General features: G+C 40.1%; 1 protein-coding gene across 2 annotated transcripts in view; it reads right to left on the minus strand.

The window, feature by feature from the left end:
• Window positions 1-22,023, minus strand: part of LOC131938345 (serine-rich adhesin for platelets) — a 47,631-nt gene that overhangs the window by 16,138 nt on the left and 9,470 nt on the right. Inside the window, exons 5-9 of one of the 2 annotated variants that reach the window (XM_059296362.1) lie at window positions 21,754-21,870; window positions 15,264-15,309; window positions 13,606-13,816; window positions 5,518-5,572; window positions 3,135-3,211 (exon numbers count right to left, since the gene is read on the minus strand). In XM_059296362.1, coding sequence (XP_059152345.1) covers window positions 3,135-3,211; window positions 5,518-5,572; window positions 13,606-13,816; window positions 15,264-15,309; window positions 21,754-21,870 — 506 coding nt within the window. Of the gene's footprint in view, window positions 1-3,134; window positions 3,212-5,517; window positions 5,576-13,605; window positions 13,817-15,263; window positions 15,310-21,753; window positions 21,871-22,023 lie in introns of both variants that reach the window. The other variant, XM_059296353.1, reaches the window with a different exon arrangement.

Below are 22,023 nucleotides of genomic sequence, written 5' to 3' on the forward strand. Positions count from 1 at the left end.
TTGAAGCTGTGTATTATTCAATTTCAGTCTTTTAATATCACATTTAATAATGTTTAATACCCTGTTTAATTTTACCTTTATACCCGAGGTCTACAAACAGTGTCTACACGTAGATGGTCTGTGCTGGGTATATGGGGACAATAGTTGACAAACTCGCGACTACAAGACATCATTTGCTGTCTAGTCTGGAAAATTTGGAAGTCCCACCCTCGGGGGTTTGAGCCCCTCAATCAGTAGAGGACGTGGCAGGAATGGACAATTTAAATTTATTCCTCACAAAACACGACCCTTACGACAACCCCACCCCACCCCCATTTTTTTTTCTCACTAGATAACAATTGAGTGGATTTACAGCAATCCAAAAGTGATTTCTCTTGGCGATAGGGAGAGCGGAGGGACATACGTACTGAAGGTCAAGCAAATCAATTTATAAGTACATCTTACCTACGTACCGTACATTGTGTATTTTTTTACCTCGACTAAAGGAGGATTGCATGGTCACCAATGTTTTAACTGAGTTGCCCAGTGAGAGGAAATTTACCCGGGAATGTCCCATAGACGGGCTTAACGGCTTGAGGTTTATAAAGCATGTCAATACCCACACTACCAATGACTGCAGGTTACCATGCTAACACCTTACATTAAAAGATAGGCAAAACAATGAGTCAAATAAAACATGGAAACAACAGGGTTGCATTGATAACCTTTTTCTACTCCCAGACAGAGGTTTTTAACTCGATGAACTTTGACCTTTAACACTAGCTAGCTGTGAAAAATAAACAAGTAGAAACTAAAGCCGGGGTGTCTAAACCTCATGAATGATAAATGGTTTGACTAAAAACGGCTTTCAGCGGTGATATATTTCACAATGAAAAAAAAAACTACTTTAATCAAGTTATAGAGACTATGCTAATAAGGCAAGCCTCAGAAAACTATGAGTAAGCACAGAAGGTCGGGAATACACGAATATTGACTAAATCTATGTCTATGAATTTCCTTAGAAAAAAGAAAACACCTAATATGCTTGTGGCTTTACACCAAGTAAATGGGCACATGTGAAATGAAAAGGGGCTGTTAACGTGACTATTTCAATCTGAAGTGGGGGTTGTAACGTGACTATTTCAATCTGAAGTGGGGGTTGTAACGTGACTATTTCAATATGAAGTGGGGGTTGTAACGTGACTGTTTCAACGTGAAGTGGGGGTTGTAACGTGAATGTTTCAACGTGAAGTGGGGGTTGTAACGTGAATCAAAACCAACAGTGTAGTTCAGTAGAGCTGTTAAGTAGCATAGGCGGGTTTCTAACCTCAGATCTATGTCATAGCCCCCCCCCCCCCCATGAAATCCCACGAGCGCTCGATTATGATGTGTTTACCTAACGCACACTCACGCCCCCACACGCACAACGGTACAGCAAAAATCTCCCCCTTCATGTATTCTAAACATTTCAATTGTCAGCGTTACACCACACACAAAAAAAAATCAAGCAGAAATCAATGAATTTGTGTAATCAATTCAAAGGAGCGTTCAAACGGAAGAGCAATGCATACCAAATGACAGACATCAGCAAGCGTCCTTACAGACTTGTAATGAAAAGAAAATCTGGCACAGTTGCTTCCAGACGGGCCACCTTAAGAGGGGGGATCAAATATGCTAATGCTGATAGAGCTAGGGACAGAGATTTCCAGAAAACCGGAAGAGAGATGGGCGGGGCAGGGGGGAAATACAGAGATGTAAATTACACTGTAGGGGGATTTACTTCTTACAGTTAACTCTGCTTTGTTATTATACGATTATTGGACAAACCGTGGCATGTTTATGTCATTACTCGTTTTAAAGATGGCCCACACGCCTTTAAAAGTCAGTTATAAAAATGTTTAGACTAGCTGGCGTTGTTTTTAAAGCAAATAAGATCGATGCCACGAAAGCTAATTAAAACCATGGCGGCATAACGGAATCACATCGATTTTCTTGGACTGTTTAGATAGTATGCGGCGCGTCAGATCTAGCAGTACTCAGCTGAGTACACGTTTCAAACAATCAGCCTACCCGAAAACTACCCGTCCAACGGCCCCGGCAAACCCGGCAGTAAGGAGATGCCATTCTGGAGCCATACAAAGCGCACTCGGACAGAGATCAATATCACTTCCGATTAGCTCGCTTTTTGTTTTCTATTTGTTTTATTAGTGGGAGATTCGCAATGAGACCCATGGTCGCACCGAATCTCTCACAAATCTCAACCCAGTGCTGCAGCTGGTACAAGAGAACAAAGACCAGGAAAACAAATGCATTTATTCAGATTTTAAACGTCCCTAAATTTACTACGGTAATATTGTCGAGCGCTTAATTTTGTAGGAAAGCATCGGGTCGGCCTCTGTCATGAAACTTGAACTTGTTCGACTCAGCACATGTATGCCCCACGAAGATTCATTATGTGAACCATCCTAGCTGTGTTATGTTGCGAATAAACAGCTCGGTGGGTACGTTTTTCGGTCAAATATTGACATACCACATTCTAACTTTTGTAGACTTTAGGAATTTCATCTCCATTCTCATAAGCCATCTCTAGTTTTGTCTTTAAATAACACATAAAAATGAAATGGAGAGGTTTATTTCTGTTTCATTTTACACGCATTAAGCTGCGTTTTTTAGCGTTTACATTTTCCTAGCCCAACCCACTATCCGTTGGAATGTTAACAAATTGGGAGGAAAGATAGGGTGGGTGGGTTATGTTGGCTTATTTATAGGGCTAGCAGCGTCTGGCTGTTGTGTAAACTACTCACGCCCAAGATTCTCTTTGTGCTGTGACAGCTTGTCTTATCGGTGTAGCTGGTCAACAACTCACGCTGTTAGAGGCAGCTAGGTGCCAGACAACACAGGTGAGAGACAAGGCTACAGGTTTTAATGGGGGGGGGGTCAACGCTGTAACTTCCTGTTTTATCCACGAGCTGTTAGTTTGGCTTCTGGTTTTAACAATGGGCTGTTAATGTGGCTCTGTGCTTTAACTATGGGCTGATACTGGGTGGCTCAGATTTTAACAATGAGTGGCTCACTGAGGCTCCAGGTTATAACCAAGTATTACTAGAGATGTGGCTGGGTTACAATGGTTAGAAGTTTCTTATAAGGAAACTTACCGTTTGACTGGTGCACCTGAAGAAGATTCAATAACTTTTCCTTTCTTTGACTGGCTGGCACTGGTGTTGTCCTCAGACTGGAATAGCAACAGTAAACATTGGTCAAGTATTGCTTACTTTATATTAACCAGTAAACATTGGTCAAGTATTGCTTACTTTATATTAACCAGTAAACATTGGTAAACTATTGCTTACTTTATATTAACCAGTAAACATTGGTCAAGTATTGCTTACTTTATATTAACCAATGCAGGCTAGACTACCTAGCTGTGTACAACTACAAAAGTGAACACAAGGAGGGGGGAGTGGTGTAAAATGTGTTATTGGGAACTGGCGACTGAAAAAATCTTTCTCAATAGGAATAAGGCCATATATTTATTTCAGCGAATATCATTATACTAATTTGATTTCATCAACAACTCTTTGATTCTCCACGCTCTCCTATCACCACCATCACGCCCCCCCCCCCACCACCATCACGCTCCCCTACCACAATGTCACCCCCTACCACCAGCATGATACCCCCTACCACCATCACGCCTTCCAACACCACCATGACGGCCCCACCACCACCATACTCTCCTAACACCATGACGCCCCCACGCTCCCCTACCACCACCATGACGCTTCTCCCCCCCCCCCTCCCCCCCCCCCCCCCCCCCCCACCACAAAGGGACATGTCCACCAAGTAGAAAGTTGTGCCTGCTAGTAGCTATGTAGTAAATTCCACCATAAGTCGTTGCTCAGACCATCGTGAATGTCATTGGCGTGAAAACTGTTAGAAGGTATTTTTGTTGAGTCAAATGTCAAAGGTCAGCGATTGTTTGCACACGTTTCTAGTCTTTGCAACGTCTAACAGATGGGTTGATGAATCTAACGGTGTTAGATTTAGTACAGGTACGTGACACAGATTACAGAATAGATTATTTGGTTAATCTAACGGTGTTAGATTTAGCACAGCTAACTGATAGATTATGGAATAGATGGGTTGGTTAATCTGTCAGTAAAGCTAGCTACACGATAAGCCGCTCATGTGAGAGATGCGGGTACGATGGGTCACAGCCACAACCGTGGAGTGTTTTCATCGCTAGCTTACTCGACATAGAAAATACATCCCAGCTAGATCTAGATGAGTGTTATAAGTTACGAACTTGTGAATTTTTTTATAATCAGTATTTGAACGTAGGTATGCATGCACTGTAGCCGGGCAGCACTAAACAGCGTGAGCCTGTTAGGCGCGGGCCAGAAATATTAAAAACACTGACATTGCTATCGATCCTCTAGGATAGCTAACGAAGATTACAGCCCGGTGTTTGCTCGGGTTAAAAGAGCTTTGGTCTGCTAAACTAAATCCAAGTTTCTCAAAGTACTGCCCATGACAGCTCTCTAGAACGTCATCGGGTGAGAGGGGAAATCATGGTATAATTGCTGGCATCAAGTGGACAGCGTCCAGAGGCTGAGCTTCTAACGAGGGTTGAAGTTTAATCTAATAATAATCACAGACCTCCAGGGTCTGGCCATAACCATAAAATACTCGTCTGTCTTTACTTACATACATAAATAGTATACTTTGTAGTAACAACGTTTCTGCGGGTACTTTGAATTGAGATGCGAGCTAAAACATTAAGCGACTGACGTTATTACGAGATGGGCCTCAAGTATGTGGTTGATATCGATTTACTACAGGGGAAGGTCTATGTGGGCGGGCCGTATAGGCAACAGCCACCATATGGAGCGGGCTCACTGTTTCAATACCAGACGTTACAAAGAACAAAAAGTTCAATAAAAAAAATCAGAAGAAATACGTTGTAGGTTTAGTTGTTATTAATTTTTTTGAATAGTCAAACTTCACTTTTTTAATACTAAACGCTACCGATAAAAGAATAGTAATTTAACAGCAATAGTAGCTGTGTATTAGGTCTAAACGTTACAAATGAAACAGATAATTCTAGTAATAGCACCAGTTGTATCGTTACTAGATCCAGTAACAAAAAGATAATTTAACAATGCCGGTGAATCAGAAAGATCAACACGAACGGTGTGGATTCTGACACCAGTGAAAATGTGTGATTGTGATAGAAGAGAGATATTTGATTCATTGGCGTAAGCAATAAATACAGAGGCTCAAAAGGTCGGCTCTCATTAATGTTATTTGATCTTGCAACCTCTTTCTTTGAAGGCTAGAACTCGACTGATTAGGGAAAGCCGTGTTCACACTTTAGTTGAAAATGTACTGATGTATTGAGGTATTTTGTACCACAATGTAAACCAACTGTAAGGTTGATGGAGGGGGGATGCTGTATACTAACAACATTACTGATACATTTTTTCCCATGTATTACATTTATCCCTCGATGACATGAAAGAATATTTTTTTACTTACCGTTGCTTCGGCATCGCTGTCCTCGCTTAGATCCAAATCCCTGATCAAAACAGAGCTGCTGAAGGAAAAAATACAGGTTCGTTATATGAGAAGCATTGATGGGCTGTTACAATATAAGGATTACAGCTTATGGCGTTTAAAAGGTTTTAAAGCAAGGATAAAAATACAACAAAATATTTTAACCCTTAAGTGGCTGAATTAACTAGACATTGGTTTGTTTATTTCTTTAAAAAAAAAAAGGCAATTTCGCTTATTCCTACATTTAAAAATAGGAAGTACAAATGCTTTTGATATTAAAGAGAACATCTTATTGTAATGGGTCTCTTTAAAAAAAAAAAAACGAGGTGTATTTAAGCAACTATGAGTCCTACATGTGACATTCCACCAGTAATTCGTTGGTTACGCTCTGAGTCTGATCTAGCCTTTATTTACATTCAACGGGAACATTTTCATTGAGTGCGCTATTTGTATCCTCGACTTGAACTAATCAGGCCGCCAAAATCAAACAAAAAGGCTATCCTTTTCATCTCCCACTTGACGTTACCACATCACAGGCCAGGGACAAGTGATACGGGGGCATCACGTGGTGCACGGAACAATGCAGCAGGTGTGGGAGCTGGGGTAGAACGACCTCACCGCACGTGCACACGTCTACCGGGTCGTGAGAGCATACTCCGGTAACGTCTGTCAACCAACATGCTCTTTGATCCTCCCGTAAACATCTAACACCCCAGCAGATGGAAGACTCCCACGGTTTTTAATGGCCTCGTTTGGACAAGATAGTCTCAAGACAGTAGCTTAACACAGTAAAGATACATTGGTCATTATCTAAATCAAACGACAGGTAACTTTTTCAACGAATCTAAACTTTTTCAAGCGACCTGTGATGTGAGGGGAGTGCTACGTGATGGCCGGTGTGTTGGCATAAAGACAAGACAAACACTTGCCCTGATAACTCGACACAGCTCTGCTGGAAGATCTTGAAATAAGTTAAATAGACAAAGGGCGTACATTTCACCTTTACCTCCCACCACAGGCCCCCTGTGTGACCAGGGAGCGTGTATCAAATTAAGTACGGTAATATAAGCCAAGGGAGGGCAGATCGATGGATTAATTATTGATTGACGGAGTGAACAAGTGTGACAGGCTTGGGGAATAGGATGTCTCTCCCCTGAATGTCAACATTGTTGCGTCTGCTAATATATCTCATTAAGTCAAGCACAGTCAAGCGAATACGTGAGAAAAATACGTCTTCCACAAAAAAATTATAGCTCGTGCTTCATCAACAGATAATCCAGTGCTACCCTAAAGACAAAAAATGATGAGCTTTCATCCGAGAATTTATTTAACAACCGTTGTATTACGTTTATTTTTCAGAAAAACGGTTGATAGCAGCTCATCAAAAATTAATAGATCATCTCGAAAATATCAGAAGCCATGAGGATATTTTAAGTGAAGTTTGTATCATTGAACAAATCAAAATGTACATTTGGCCAAGTGTATTATTATTTGAATCACTCGAGTTTGATGTAATAAATGATGATGTATGCGTGTTGGTGCTATGGATGTTAATTTCATAATTCAAATCGCTTTATAACAGGGTTAAACGTATGTGTTCTATCTGGACAAGTTACCAAAGCGGATTTTATGTTCATTTTTATTTAATTAAATACATAATAGGTATCAGAACTTACTTGTAAGTAAATGTTGGACAGGCAAATGTGTTGTGTGTGTAAGGTTTGAGGGAGGGGGAAATTAGAACAGTTCTATTCTAGCCTAGTTATAAAAGGTGTGTACTAGCATCTGAAATAAGTGAGTACTGTATAAAGACAAGAGGTGGGAAGATACTGTACCTTTATGTATTTAAGGATGTAAGGTTCAAAACCAAACGACAAGGAAGGAAGTTTAAAATTTTGAACAAAATATAACAGGACCTTGAGGGGGCCAGATCATATCCAAGAGCGGGATGGGGAGAATAAGAGGAGAGATCTCATCACTAATGTGGGGGTTCAGGGCAGAAAGCCTGGCATACAGGCAGGTTGTAGACCACAAATACCCGAGAGACCGTACCTGAAATACATGCTGTTGGGTGAAACATTGGAGGAGGCAGACGACAGGTTCCCATCTGTTTGACCACACATCATCTCGTCCAGAGTCGAGTTAGGTGTGTTGCCACCAAATCCCCCACCGCCATTGAGATGATGGTACAGATAGCTGCTCATGTCCTGCCGACCGTGCTAACTACGGTAAGCTTTTCGTCAGTGTAATCCACAGAAACAACAGTGGCCAGTAAGACGCTGATGGCATTATGTCCTTCTATCCGTTCATCTTTTGAGTCAATGTTTACATTCAAACACCACCAAACACTGTTTACCAAACAACGCCTTCAGCTTTTCTTAAGAAAGTACATCCACATTTTGCACCATATAAACACCCATCACGAATATCCCCGTGAACATACTGTACGTATAACACTAATGATGAATGTATTACAACTATGCCACAGAAATTCTAATCTAAGTTAAAAAAGAAATCGTATTAATTGATATCAAAGTAAAAGATTCCTGCTTCACAGTTGTACACAAAGCCTGAGTGACAAAATCTTTACAATTCAGCATAACAGCGAGGCTTTTGTTATTAAAATACGGATTTAAAACACCTGGACTTCCTGTTCACAAGCAAACATTAGATAGGAAAGCAACGCATGCTGGGTTATTTCAGACCTGGAAATGTTTATCAAACTACCCGAGGTAAAAAAAAATCAATAGCTTCTATTTCCGTCTAAGAAGAACTAGGCTAGTTCTAAGAAGGCTTGACTTTAAAGCCGCTAATCAGAGAATGTCACGGCTGACTTGCTAGATTTGTGGGTTGCTGGATCGGACAATTCGCGTTACGCAATTTCATCAAGGGAAGGTAAACACGACCAAGATACATATTCGCCTACACAAGTACACGCACAGAACGAGGGTTAAATGTAATTAAATGAGAGATTATTGGATTACACGCCATTAACGTTACCCATTCTATCATGCACCAAGACCACACAAAAACACGACTCAAGTTTGTTTCATTGAAACAAAACATGCATGAAAGGCTTATGAACCAGAAGTATGACTATTTGAATTTTCCCAAAGGGCAACGATCAATGACGGAAACGTAGCAGTGCTCGTGACTTCAGGAGCAGAAAAATCCAATTTATGACGCAATACTGTGGTACGGGAAATGCCAGTACTATTAGTCATGTGACACCTGCTTAAGCAAATAAGTTTCTCTTCTAGCATTTTCCTTGAACCATACGCCTTTCACTATATGTGTGTATATATATATATATATATATATATATATATATATATATATATATATATATATATATATATATATATATATATATATACACATGTATGTATGTGTGTGTGTAAAAATGTACATGAATTCGAAATACAAATGTAGCAGCAAGGATAATATAGAGCTCATTAAGTTAATGCTTTTAACAACATAAACAAGTGACGATTAGGGTCTGCCCGCTAATGAAAATCCCAGAAATAGCACCAGAAGGTAAACAACAGAACTAACAAATGTATTAAAACAATACCCCAATTTACACTAGGTTATTCTTGTGCACTTAAACCACTTGAGAATAAAAAACAGTCCATCAAGACCATAAATGGCAAATAAAAACAGAAGAACAGTAGGAAAACATATCAACAGTTCCATGGTGAAAACTCTCTGCGCGTGTTCCTTCTAGAAGGGATTTCATTTACGTCGCTGCTGCTTACAAAAAAAAAGACACTAGTCTATTCGGCGCATGAATACATAACGCAACGTCAGCTCAGCGCACGCTGGCACTGACGACCAATCCCAGAAGCAATTTACTCTCAGGGAAAACACGAGAGACCAAGATGGGGGACAATTAAAAATCCCGATACAAGGATAATTCTACATGAGCCGCTAGTACAAGACCCACGTCACTGCCGTATGCGCTGGCTTGCCATCAGGAAATCACTAGCGATACCTCCTTACAGCAGCTTGCATCCTACACCATCATGTTTATTAGATGCTTCGTATACAGCTTCAGGCTAAATAAGCCAACACTCTTTTTAAGCCGAGTTTCAGTGTAAGGAGTGGGAGTTATTCCTCTGGTACTATAGTAACATCAATTTGAAAGTCATTCAATAATTCTAAATTTAAATTCTATTTTTATCAGCACATTCTTCTCTAGTAGAAAACGATACAGCCACACGTGAATGTTGATGAAACGTTCATTGGTCAATCATTCATTAACAATACAATGAGTAGGCCTAAAACACGGAACACTGTCGTTACAAATTGTATGAGAAGTACATTTGCCCAACTAATCCAACATGCCGTTGAGGATTACACACCATGGCCGCAAACATTTTATTTTAAATTAAACTTGATAGACGCTGCTAGTGGTGAACAGGTGTACAGGTGAAAAAAAATAAGTTAATTATATCAGCAAGGAATGTTTTAAGGAATGCCTACACTTGCTCTGACTAAAGTTATCAACGTGCATCCAGACATCAAAATACTAAACCAATGAATATTATTTCACGCATTTAAAACTAATAATAATAGATTTGTGTATCAAATACCAGAAGGATAATCGTGAACCTCTATGGTTACACTTCACCTTGCCAAGTATTGTTATATATATATATATATATATATATATATATATATATATATATATATATCTTCTATTTTCTTTCCGTGCTAACACAACCAGTCACGGTTATGATATACGAAAACACAAAGAGTTAATATAGCTCTGCGAAAGGTTGTAGGTGAAAGTTCACCCAATGACATCAGCAACAGGAAATATTGCCTTCATCCAAACCGTATTCTTGCCTAGATACATTTATGGGAATCACGTCATGGACTATTTAAAACGCGGACAATAAAATAAAACCACAGCTGATCGAGATTGTATACTAAAATATAAATCTGCCATTGAAGTTGCAACAGTTGTGTTTATGCTCCACTGCATTCAACTGGACAGATGTGCGTTTGATGTACAGTGTGTGCATCAATATTGATCAGTATAATCATTGCTACGAATTATTACTAAACCATCTTTTGTTACGTGAAACTGAAGTGTAATGTACGTATGTCTATCAATGTGTGTGCATTCATATGTGTAACGAGTGTATATATATATATATATATATATATATATATATATATATATATATATATATATATATATATATATATATGCACCGGTAAAAAACTAGTTTCACATGTTTGAAAGTACCAATGGCCCTGAATGTTTAATTTGAAAGAGGTTTAAAGTGTGTCTAAAGGTTAAAGCTGGGCATATGTTAAAAGAAAAGCTAATGAACACAAAGTAGAACTATTCAAGTGACTGACGAATTCAGTACGTGTAAAGTGTGCTGGTAACAGCATTGTAAATTAATGCTACACTCCAGTGTTCTAATCCACGTTTGGCGTGCCAAAAGAAAGTGGCGCGTGAGTTATTAACGGAATAACTACTCCAGCATCAGATAACCGAATGAGAAAGGCAGTGTTTACAGCACAAAGACAGGTACCCGGTGATGTATGCCCCTAATGTCAGGTAACGATCATGCGGGTATAATTTAACGTAATGTCCAACTAAAAACTCACAACTAACTGAAACCATCACGTTATCCTTATGGCGAATAAATCAGTCTTAATTTAAACACAACAACACAATTTATGTGCAGCGGTGGCTGAGTTTCACGCACAAAAAAACGTCACATATGGTTTCAATCTAAGGAAATCTTTCTAGAAGCCTCGAAGCACAAAAACTGATAAAACATATGTAATTAAAGAACTACCCAGATGGCTGTCCGAAAACTAGGTGCACAATTAAGATAGAAATAATTTTTAAACCACTGGGACGAACGCTCAAAAGAACTGTGAAAACAGGAGCGAGGAAGAAAGAAACTGGACCACGGCCCAGTGGTGGTTGGGTTGTGGACGTAACAGCTGAGAGAGGAGGTGGATGCGAGGCGAGAGGTTCAGTCAGAAAACGTTCGTGTGTGTGTGTGTGTGTGTGTGTGTGTGTGTGCCATGCGACGATCCATAACGAAGCACGGAGGTGGGGGAAGGGAGGTTTGGGTGCAAAACGAATACAAAAAAAAAAAACGCAGTTTTACAGTAGTAACCTAATTTCCCCCACTTCCCTCCCCACGAACACATTTGCATGATGTTTTATTGCTTTCCCCTATCCTGTACCGAGAAACATTAACCGAGTGACAAGTAACTGCGGACTGTTATCCCTGTAGTGGTTTCATAAGCTGCTAGCAGTTGTTTGTTGTCTAATATCTCTCAGCAATATTATGTATACAACCTCTTGTAATAAACTAAACAATCAATCACAAGTTGTATAAGCTTATCACAATACATACGGAAGACTCTTTAATATTGCACTTCTTCAACTTACAAACTAGAAATAGTAAGCTGACTACATAAGATAAATGTTGAACTGATTAGTTGAGATAGGGTTAAGTATAGGTTTAATTAACAAGAAACAAAACAATGTGCCATATGTAATTAGGCACACATTTTAAATGGTGTAGTTGTGTAGGCGTTAGCAGGCTAAAATAAGTTCCATCAGGTTAATTGAGGTACAGAAATCATACAACACTAATAACAGACAGGGATAAGATCTGAAATAGCCATATTGTTGTATTGTTGGTATTAAACAGTTTTAATCCCAATGATGTATCGTTGTCAGATTATCCTTAGCTCACTACTTTACAAGTTATAATTAAAGATAATAAATCATCGCCGTGCGGTAGTTCACAACGCATATGGAGATATCCGCCGACCAAAATGTAGTTGACGGTATTCCATCTGGCCGTATGGTTGACACCATTTGAAACCCGATGCTCTTTCTGCCCCTAATTAAAGCTGGTCCGTGCGGCACGCAACACGCACCGTGTCCGCTGGTTAACGCTGCTTATGTAAATACAGGTAATGAGCCAGGGACACATTTTATCACTTTGAAACCGCGTGTATGACCCATGTCAAGGATGTGTACCTATACCAGTTCGGTTACCCTAGGGTTTACACAACAAGTGTGTAACATTTCTAAAAAAAGAATACTAGCTATTATCATTTAAAACATCCTCCATCTCTTCTTTTGATCATTTCGTTGTTTATATCTTAACATCGTAGTGCACTAAACTCCCTCCGTTCTATTACCCAAAGTAGTAATTACCTTTAATTAAAAGTTTATTTAATTAAAGCTGACTGTTAATTATTCATAACCCAACAAAAATATTTAAAGTACAACGCACTTAACGATTTTAATAAAATTATTAAGTAGGAGTAACTAAAACAACGTTTTTTTCAGTCGAATTTTTAAAATTGAACAACAACAAAAAAAAAAAAACCTCTCCCCGACATTCGATAAGGGTTGGTGTGGCTAAAAACGGCGCGTGGATTAACCTAGGAAGGAGAGGGGGCGGCGGCAAGCTGTAGGTGGTGGGCTAAGAGAGGAAATGACAATGTCCAACATCAGCGAGGTAACGCGAAGACGACAAATGGATTGTTCTCGTCAAAAAGCATGCACCCCTCCCCCGTTTAATCAATACTTGTAACATGTAGTGCGTGCTTAGACTACGCCGGTAGAGGGTGGGGCAGTCAAGTATGAGCGGCTAAAAATAACCCCGCAGGAGCAGATAATTCCTACCACTGGCTTTAGTTTGGATACAAGCTCATACATCACACTAAATGACCGAATTTTTCTAAGGTTGCAGTTATAAATGGTTTTAGCAGTGCTCTAATAATAAAAAATGAATTCTTACAATTCAATTGAAAATTCTTTTTTTTTTCATTTCAACAAATTATAACTTCAAATAATTTTTATTTTAAAATGCACAAAAAAAACTTTTTTTTTGTCAGTCCCTAATTACGGCAATAAAACTAGCGCACTTGAGATTTTTTTATGCGTCATTAAATATTTTAATTACAGCAATAAAGAAATTGACTGCAGGGCATTAATCCCTTTCAAAGACTCCCTTTCAAAGACTCCCTCTCAACAAAGAAGCTTGAAGAACAGAATAAAAGTGTACTCACTCAACAAACATAGATTTGCCTCCTCCACTCTTCTTTGCAACGGGGCGCGTGGGTTCAATGACAGCCGGCGCCCCATCTTCGGCATCATCCGTGTCTATTACATTGACCATGTCCACTTCCTCAGTCCTAGCGGGCAGCTTCTCATCCTTTACCGCCTCAAGCTTGACCGCCTCTCCTGCCGGGGTCACGCTGCTCAAGGCTTCTTTAATTCCTGGTACACAGACAGGGGGTGGGGTTAGTTATAAGAGTTAACCTTGTATGTACTTTATGTATACCGAATTCTGATAAAATTTAACTTAATTGAACACGTATGTAACCACAACAGTCCAATACAACAAACCCGGCTAACGGGTATGAACAGAGCTTCAACAACCTCACTGCTGACACTGTCAGCCAACACTCATCCATAACCCTCCCTCATCAGTGCCTCCAGCTTATAGATTCGGGAATTATTTTATTTTGGCCGTCCATAAATCACAATGACAGCTATCACAATTCTAATAATTTAGTTTCACCCAGCTTAAATTTAACGCATGCGGTTTTATATTGCTGGTAATGCATTGGGGAAAATCTGTCAAATGTGGATGGTAATTGTATTTTCTGAGTTGCTTCCCTTTATCTTCAAATCCTTCAGTTACAACTTCTGTATTTTATGGGTAGTTTTTTTTTTTTCATTGGTAGAAATATAACACTACTTTATCCTTCTTTTCATAAGTGGGAAAAACATTTTCTTGACTCTTTATAAACGAAAGTAGGTATCATCTCCCGTCACATTAGATAGGGTCATCTCGTACGAACACTGTCTTAAGTACATACTGAGAGTAAAACGTTTTACATAAATAGCCAACATTTGAAAGAGGATTCTATCCTGCTGTCACCCCGTGGAGGTCTGGAAACAATAGCTAACCGTCAGCGCCAGCAGGCTAGGTCAGACAGTCCCACTATCAATGAGATTAGCTCCACAGCTGCTGGAGTTACTATATGTTTCTTTTAATCTTTTTTTTTTTAAACTTAATTTTTTTTGTCTGACCGTTATTCATTTTGCTGAGCGAGCATACAGAAGTCTCAAATAACAACAGACAGACGTTCTAGTGTAAACAGAGAGGGTGGGTGGGACGGGGAGCAAGCAGACAGTGAGATCACGTACAGGCTGACTTCAGCTAGCTCGAATTTCAACTTCCCTATTAGACACAGACAGGTGGACAGACCAACACACAGACGGGGGGAAAAAGGGGAAAGTGCATCAATAAACGGCAATAGAGATCCACTGTAAACAACAGCAGTTGTACCGTAAGCCCGACCGGCTGTCAACATGTATTTCTATTTTAAGGTGACAAGTGGTAGGCTGCGCTCAACATTTAAATCCTCAAGTGGACTCCCGTCTTACTACTGCTATGTCACGGTCAAGTGGCCACGTTACTAGTCTAGCTGTACAAGTACTCAAGGACGGTGTGTTGTTCATGATGGTCTACATTATCGTTGAGCTACTATAGCCTGCACATTAATACTATGCACAAGTTACGTTGCCTGTACTTGTACAGAACAATTGCCTACACTTGTTATTAAAATGACAAAGCCCTCTTTAGCATAATTCATACATACTTTCTGGCAATCATAAAATCAAACAAACTAGTCTCTAAAGTATACGAAATTCTTACCTTTTTCATCTTCTGTTTTTACATCAGCCGGACATTTCTTTACCTCCTGGAATAAACGAGAAAAAAATTCACATGACTTTCCGTTTAACGGGAGGTTTAGGAACTATTTGAGAAAGACTGCAAAAATAATTTGCAATCAGTTTTAAATTTATGTATGTCGTCTCTGGGTATAAAGAAATTCCTATACCTTAAACTACTAACAATATCAGCATAATACTAGCCCTAAACCACTATCATTGATGTAATCACTCCAGCTTCAAATGGTTGTTTATTACGTGGAGCTAAAAATAACTCAGTTATAATTATATAGTGCTGAAGAAACAAGTAAAACAGCATAGATGCCACCTCGAACAATAGAACAATCACTACAACAAATAACATATATTCACTGGCTAAAACTGACCACAGTGGCCTAGCCACTCGCACCCTTCTGATTACAAAACTGAGAATATCAATCCATCCAATGCAATCAACATTACCTGACCCCCCCCCCCCCCCCCCCCCCCATGTAAAATATTTTGATTGACCCTCGTAAAGACGACGGACGGCACTCGGTCGCATCAACTTGATCTAAACGCAGGGCAGCATTACAGGGCGGATCAAGGCATCAAAAATCTATGCTGAAACCGCTCGTCAAGCAGGATAATTATGTACACGTCTCTGCCAGGTATCCGATGCCAGCCCCAGAGGCAACAATCCCAGCACAACTTTACAAGAGAACAATCATCACTCCCTATCAGTTTCGTTGCTCTCGTACAGGAATTCGATACGCCACAATGACATTTGAAAATAATTGAAAACAATCCAATTAGAAAAGAAATTAAAAGTATTATCCTCTCATTAGGTAATTGAATATTTTCTGACCCAGCCTACCACTAGAGTTTATAGCCAGCGTCAATACATTACTCTAGCGATAAAAGACGGACTCAGATATTCAAGGTAAAAAGCAGAAGCACAACTGTCAACGGTTTACAGATTCTTGTGCTGTGGTTTAGGATCACACGATCTCGCCACTAACTACCTATAAAACCCCACTAGTTGTGTTTTCGGGTTCACTTAGAATGTGATCCCTGTAAATACATCACAATTATATACCCAGCATTTTCAACTGGAGAGGCAAGCATTAACTACAGTGCGGCGGTGTCAAGTTGCTCGCACTGTAACCCCTCCACACGGCTAAACACGTGAGGTTCCTCGTGTTCATCTAGCTGATCATGGCTAAACTAAACGATTATGGTGCCGCAGACATTAAAAAAAGCATAATTATTAATCAACCGAACTTCTTATGATAAGATTGTATATACTTGAAGTCGAAATAAATTCGTGTAATCCAGTATAAGCTATAAACTAAGATAACAGTTATTCAAATGAGGTTATAATTAGCACATTTATTTAGACAGCCGTAAATCATTGAGAGGGGGAGATGAATTTAGACCTCGGTGATCAGCTGTTGCCATGACAACAAAGGCGACAGTGGCAGAAGGGATGTGTTTAATGCATGCAACATCACACTGCAGGCGTGTAGGACGCTTGTGTTCGGTACAACCTACAGGTTTTAGGACAACCTACAAGGTTTGTGATGGGGGGGGGGGGCAGAATCTATTGCAAGGTGTGAGTATTTGAGTACAAAATACAGTTTTCTGACGGGAGTCGTTTCATACACACTTGCAAGTTTCCATTAGGGCGTCTATTTACATGTCACGCGCCAGTGAATTAGAAAAAATTACACCCAGCCCACTGAACCGTAACGAACAGGTGTCGCCAGGTTAAATAACCGGATAGCGACATAGACAAAGACTAACGGCAAGCATGAAAGTGTAACCAACAGATCACGGTTGAATCTTCTACTTTTACATTTTGTTTTAAATTCATGTTATAGTTTTAGCATTAAATCTATGTCTATGTATTAAAATTAAGGAAAGACTGCAAATACTAGATAGATTACACATGCTACTATATCTAGTCCTATGTGCCAGACCACATCAGATTACGTAATACCAACAATGTTGTATTTCACAAACCGATATTTTAAAAACTGAATATAACCCGGCGTATGCAAATACAAGTAAAGTTCAAAACGATATTCCTGGGCTGAGCAGAGAAGTTAAAAGAATACAACGAGCATCTCTCATAGGTTGTTAAAACAAAGGTCAACTTGGGTTTGACATCAATAAAAACACGAGCCAGGCGTAAATATTGATTTGAGAATGAATTACTGGTGTGACTGACACGACACACGTATCAGAAACCTAGCCGAGAATTAGTACTGGTATTTACCCGGCGGCTGGGTAACTGCTGGGTCAGGGGACGTGTTTAACCTTAACTGTTCGTCTTTTAACAAGGATAAGATAACACAAACTTTAATCAAAAAGTCCAAACAATGTACTCAAGCTGTTTGTGAAACAAAAGATAAAATTAGGTTGATGTTATTACAAAGAGGACTCGTTACCGAAAAGGGACTTGTGGGTTTCTTTGGAAGTAACAGCAACAAGGCTGGTGTGGGTGTTGTGGTCAAGCTACAGTGACCCCTGCCCAGTCACACTCGAGGGTGACAGCAACAAGGTTGGTGTGGGTGTTGTGGTCAAAAGGTTGGTGTGGGTGTTGTGGTCAAGCTACAGTGTCCCCTGCCCAGTCACACTCGAGGGTGACAGCAACAAGGTTGGAGTGGGTGTTGTGGTCAAAAGGTTGGTGTGGGTGTTAAGGTCAAGTTAGTGTCCCCTGCCCAGTCAAACTAGGGAGTGACAGCAACAAGGCTGGTGTGGGTGTTGTGGTCAAAAGGTTGGTGTGGGTGTTGTGGTCAAGCTACAGTGTCCCCTGCCCAGTCACACTCGAGGGTGACAGCAAAAAGGTTGGTGTGGGTGTTGTGGTCAAAAGGTTGGTGTGGGTGTTGTGGTCAAGCTACAGTGTCCCCTGCCCAGTCACAGAGTGACAGCAACAAGATTGGTGTGGGTGTTGTGGTCAAAAGGTTGGTGTGGGTGTTGTGGTCAAACTACAATGTACCCTGTCCAGTCACACTCGAGGGTGACAGCAACAAGGTTGGAGTGGGTGTTGTGGTCAAAAGGTTGGTGTGGGTGTTAAGGTCAAGTTAGTGTCCCCTGCCCAGTCAAACTAGGGAGTGACAGCAACAAGGCTGGTGTGGGTGTTGTGGTCAAAAGGTTGGTGTGGGTGTTGTGGTCAAGCTACAGTGTCCCCTGCCCAGTCACACTCAGGAGTGACAGCAACAAGGTTGGTGTGGGTTGGTGTGGGTGTTGTGGTCAAGCTACAGTGTCCCCTGCCCAGTCACAGAGTGACAGCAACAAGATTGGTGTGGGTGTTGTGGTCAAAAGGTTGGTGTGGGTGTTGTGGTCAAGCTACAGTGTCCCCTGCCCAGTCACACTCAGGAGTGACAGCAACAAGGTTGGTGTGGGTTGGTGTGGGTGTTGTGGTCAAGCTACAGTGTCCCCTGCCCAGTCACAGAGTGACAGCAACAAGATTGGTGTGGGTGTTGTGGTCAAACTACAATGTCCCCTGTCCAGTCACACTCGAGGGTGACAGCAACAAGGTTGGTGTGGGTGTTGTGGTCAAGCTATTGTCCCCTGCACAGTCACACTCAGGAGTGACAGCAACAAGGTTGGTGTGGGTTGGTGTGGGTGTTGTGGTCAAGCTACAGTGTCCCCTGCCCAGTCACAGAGTGACAGCAACAAGATTGGTGTGGGTGTTGTGGTCAAAAGGTTGGTGTGGGTGTTAAGGTCAAGCTACATTGTCCCCTGTCCAGTCACACTCAGTGACAGCAACAAGGTTGGTGTGGGTGTTGTGGTCAAAAGGTTGGTGTGGGTGTTGGGGTCAAGCTATAGTGTCCCCTGTCCAGTCACACTCAGTGACAGCAACAAGGTTGGTGTGGGTGTTGTGGTCAAACTACAATGTCCCCTGCCCAGTCTATGAACCACACAAGTCGTGTGTTGTTGCTATTTCCCCAGCTGCTGTCGGATGCAAGAAATCTACACGATTACACTTCTACCCGCCGATGTTAATCGGATTCCGTGGTTTGCCCTTTCGTGCCTACAAAGGCTTTAAGAGGATCATCTGACACAATATGAACAAGGGAAAGCCATCAGCGTATTGTGATTAAACCACGCTAGTAACAATCCAATTGTGCAAAGATTGGTGTTCACATGATTGTGTTACCGGTCTGATACGATCAAGGACACACCGATGTCAGCGTACGGCAGACGTCTCGAGTACAACGTCCAACAGCACATATGGGTTGGGTGGGGGGGAGGGGTGATTTTAAACGTTTACGTTCATTTTAGAGAGACGATATTTAGCTCTTAAAATAAATAGAACTTTTATGATATGATATACAGTGGATCAATTTAAAATAAAAAGTTTTTTAATGCAAATCAAGCTAAGTACAAAAGGGTGTGTTGCTTAAATGCACGCCAGCGAGACATTGAAAGTGAGGCTAACTATAAACGAGAAACATTCAAACTTTTGTTTTTATAAGTTTGTTACGTCTAACAGGTTATACTACTAGAAATTATGTTGACATAAACAAATAATTAGTTAATGGAACTAATATGCTGGCAGTGATGTAAGAGATTCTGTGAGGGCAGCTCAGTCATGTATTGAGTTACGTCAAGGATATCAGTAGATAAACAACTGCTCTCGTGAACACAACAACAAGACTAGCTGCTACTCTGTTAAAAAATAAGCCTAACTACTAATCTGTTGAAAAAATGACAGGACAAAAGCTACTATGTTGAAAAAATGACAGGACAAACTGCTACTATGTTGAAAAAGTAACAAGACTAACTGGTACTATGTTGAAAAAATGACAGGACAAACTGCTACTCTGAGAAAAAAAACACCTCTATTAATCTGCCTAAATAGGTTAGCAATAAAACGATCTGATAGAGCAGTAACAACTGCAGGAAACAAACATATCCCAACTACGATAAGTAGAAAACCATTATTTTTCTATTATGCATCCTCTACAGCGCCAGAGAGAAAAATGGGTCGGCCCAGCACAACAGTTAACAAAAAATCATTTTACCACGATAACCTAAGGGAAGTAATGCATAGTTTTTGTGGAATACAGCTACACTGGTATCGAACGGTTAATACATAACGGGGGTATTTATTCCCTCAACAACCAATATGCTTAGTTTACCACACACAACAGAAAAATTCTTGCGATGCATTGAGGTGTTTTAAAAACAATGTACATAGATTTAACGCGACTAAAATAGATTAGCACAATCTGTAACAATCTAGGTAATTTATGAGTAAACTTCTATTACGAGACAGAATAAAAATTGTCATATATCAAAATTATAAATATGACCGTCTCATTAAGATGAGACGGTTATATTTATAATTAGGACTGTATAGATAGACCAGTTTTCCAGGAATAGGTTGTTTTTTTTTTCTAATAAGAATCCATGAGGAGAGAGTCAGAGAGTTATGCTAACACATATAGTCTTCAATCAGCTAGTAGAGTCTAGTAGTCGTTCAATACTTGTTTAAAGCAACATTTCCTAACATAGCTGTATCTGACAAGCCTGTGCCCGAGTGGTTAGAGAGTAAGTTCTATTTTAAAGTATTGCCATGTATTTGACTAGAAGATAAAGCCCAAGAATGCAGATCTGCGGCCCCAAACAGCTGTCAGTGGACCAGCAACTGTATCGACCTACACTCCTAACTATTGTACAGCTGAAAACGTCAATAGGACAACAACACGCTCCAGGTTAAACAGAGAAATCCGGAGATGCTGACACAAGCAGTGATCAACTGTTTGTATAACACGGCTGGCGTGCTGTAAGCTCAAGTGTGTAACGTGTTGTTTGAGTGCTACAAGGTCAAGTGTGTAACATGTTGCTAGCGTGTTCTAAGGCTATAGGTCGTGTGAAATGTGTAGCTAGCATTCTCTAAGGTCAAGTTTGTATCATTGGTAATCCTCCCCTAAGGTTACGTGTGTAGTGTTGCTAGCATGATCTTAGGTCATATGTAGTGTGGATAGAATTATTCTTAACCATGTGTAGTGTGGATAAAATTACTTTAGGCCATGTGTATGTGAAGAAATATTGATCTTAAAGTTATGTGTATGGGTGGCTAGCATGATCTAAGGCCATGTGTAATGTGGATAGCATTATTTTAGGCTATATGTATATGCAGATATAATCATCTTAAGTTACGTGTATGTTTGATTAGCAAAATTATATAAAATTATATCTCAGGACTTAGGTTGTAACCAAACTTTCTGTAACTGTAACCACATCATAGACCTACCGAATTGTGTCTGAACTAGAACTCCCAGACAAGATATAAGTGTTTAGAATCATTATTACTTCAATTTTAATGAAACAGTTATATTTTAAAAAGCACAATCAAATACTTATGTACTGTGACACCTGCAAAGCAGACGTACACCCATAACCCATTAAAGTAATAAGAAAAAGAGAGACAATTTTGTTGAGTACTTGTTGAGTACAAGAATAGGAGAGAAACTTACTTCTTGAATGTCCTCCAGCTTCCCTGCCATACTAAAGAGTTTGGGGAAAGGGAAGCCATCACTCAGTTTCTGGGGTGTTTCTATAGCAGTGTGGGGTGGCTGAAGCTCAGTCATTTCCTACCCAAGAGAATTGACATTTTTTTTCATAACACTATCCTTATATCAGTTTATTTGTACATTTATCTATAAGAATTAATGACTGTTAAAAAAAAGAATTAATCTCATATCTAATTGGATGCATCGATGTTTTTATTGTTTCCTAACAAAGAT

This window comes from Physella acuta, unplaced genomic scaffold, assembly GCF_028476545.2.
Source record: "Physella acuta isolate Inbredline_101_S28 unplaced genomic scaffold, ASM2847654v3 ptg000017l, whole genome shotgun sequence".
NCBI lineage: Eukaryota > Metazoa > Mollusca > Gastropoda > Physidae > Physella > Physella acuta.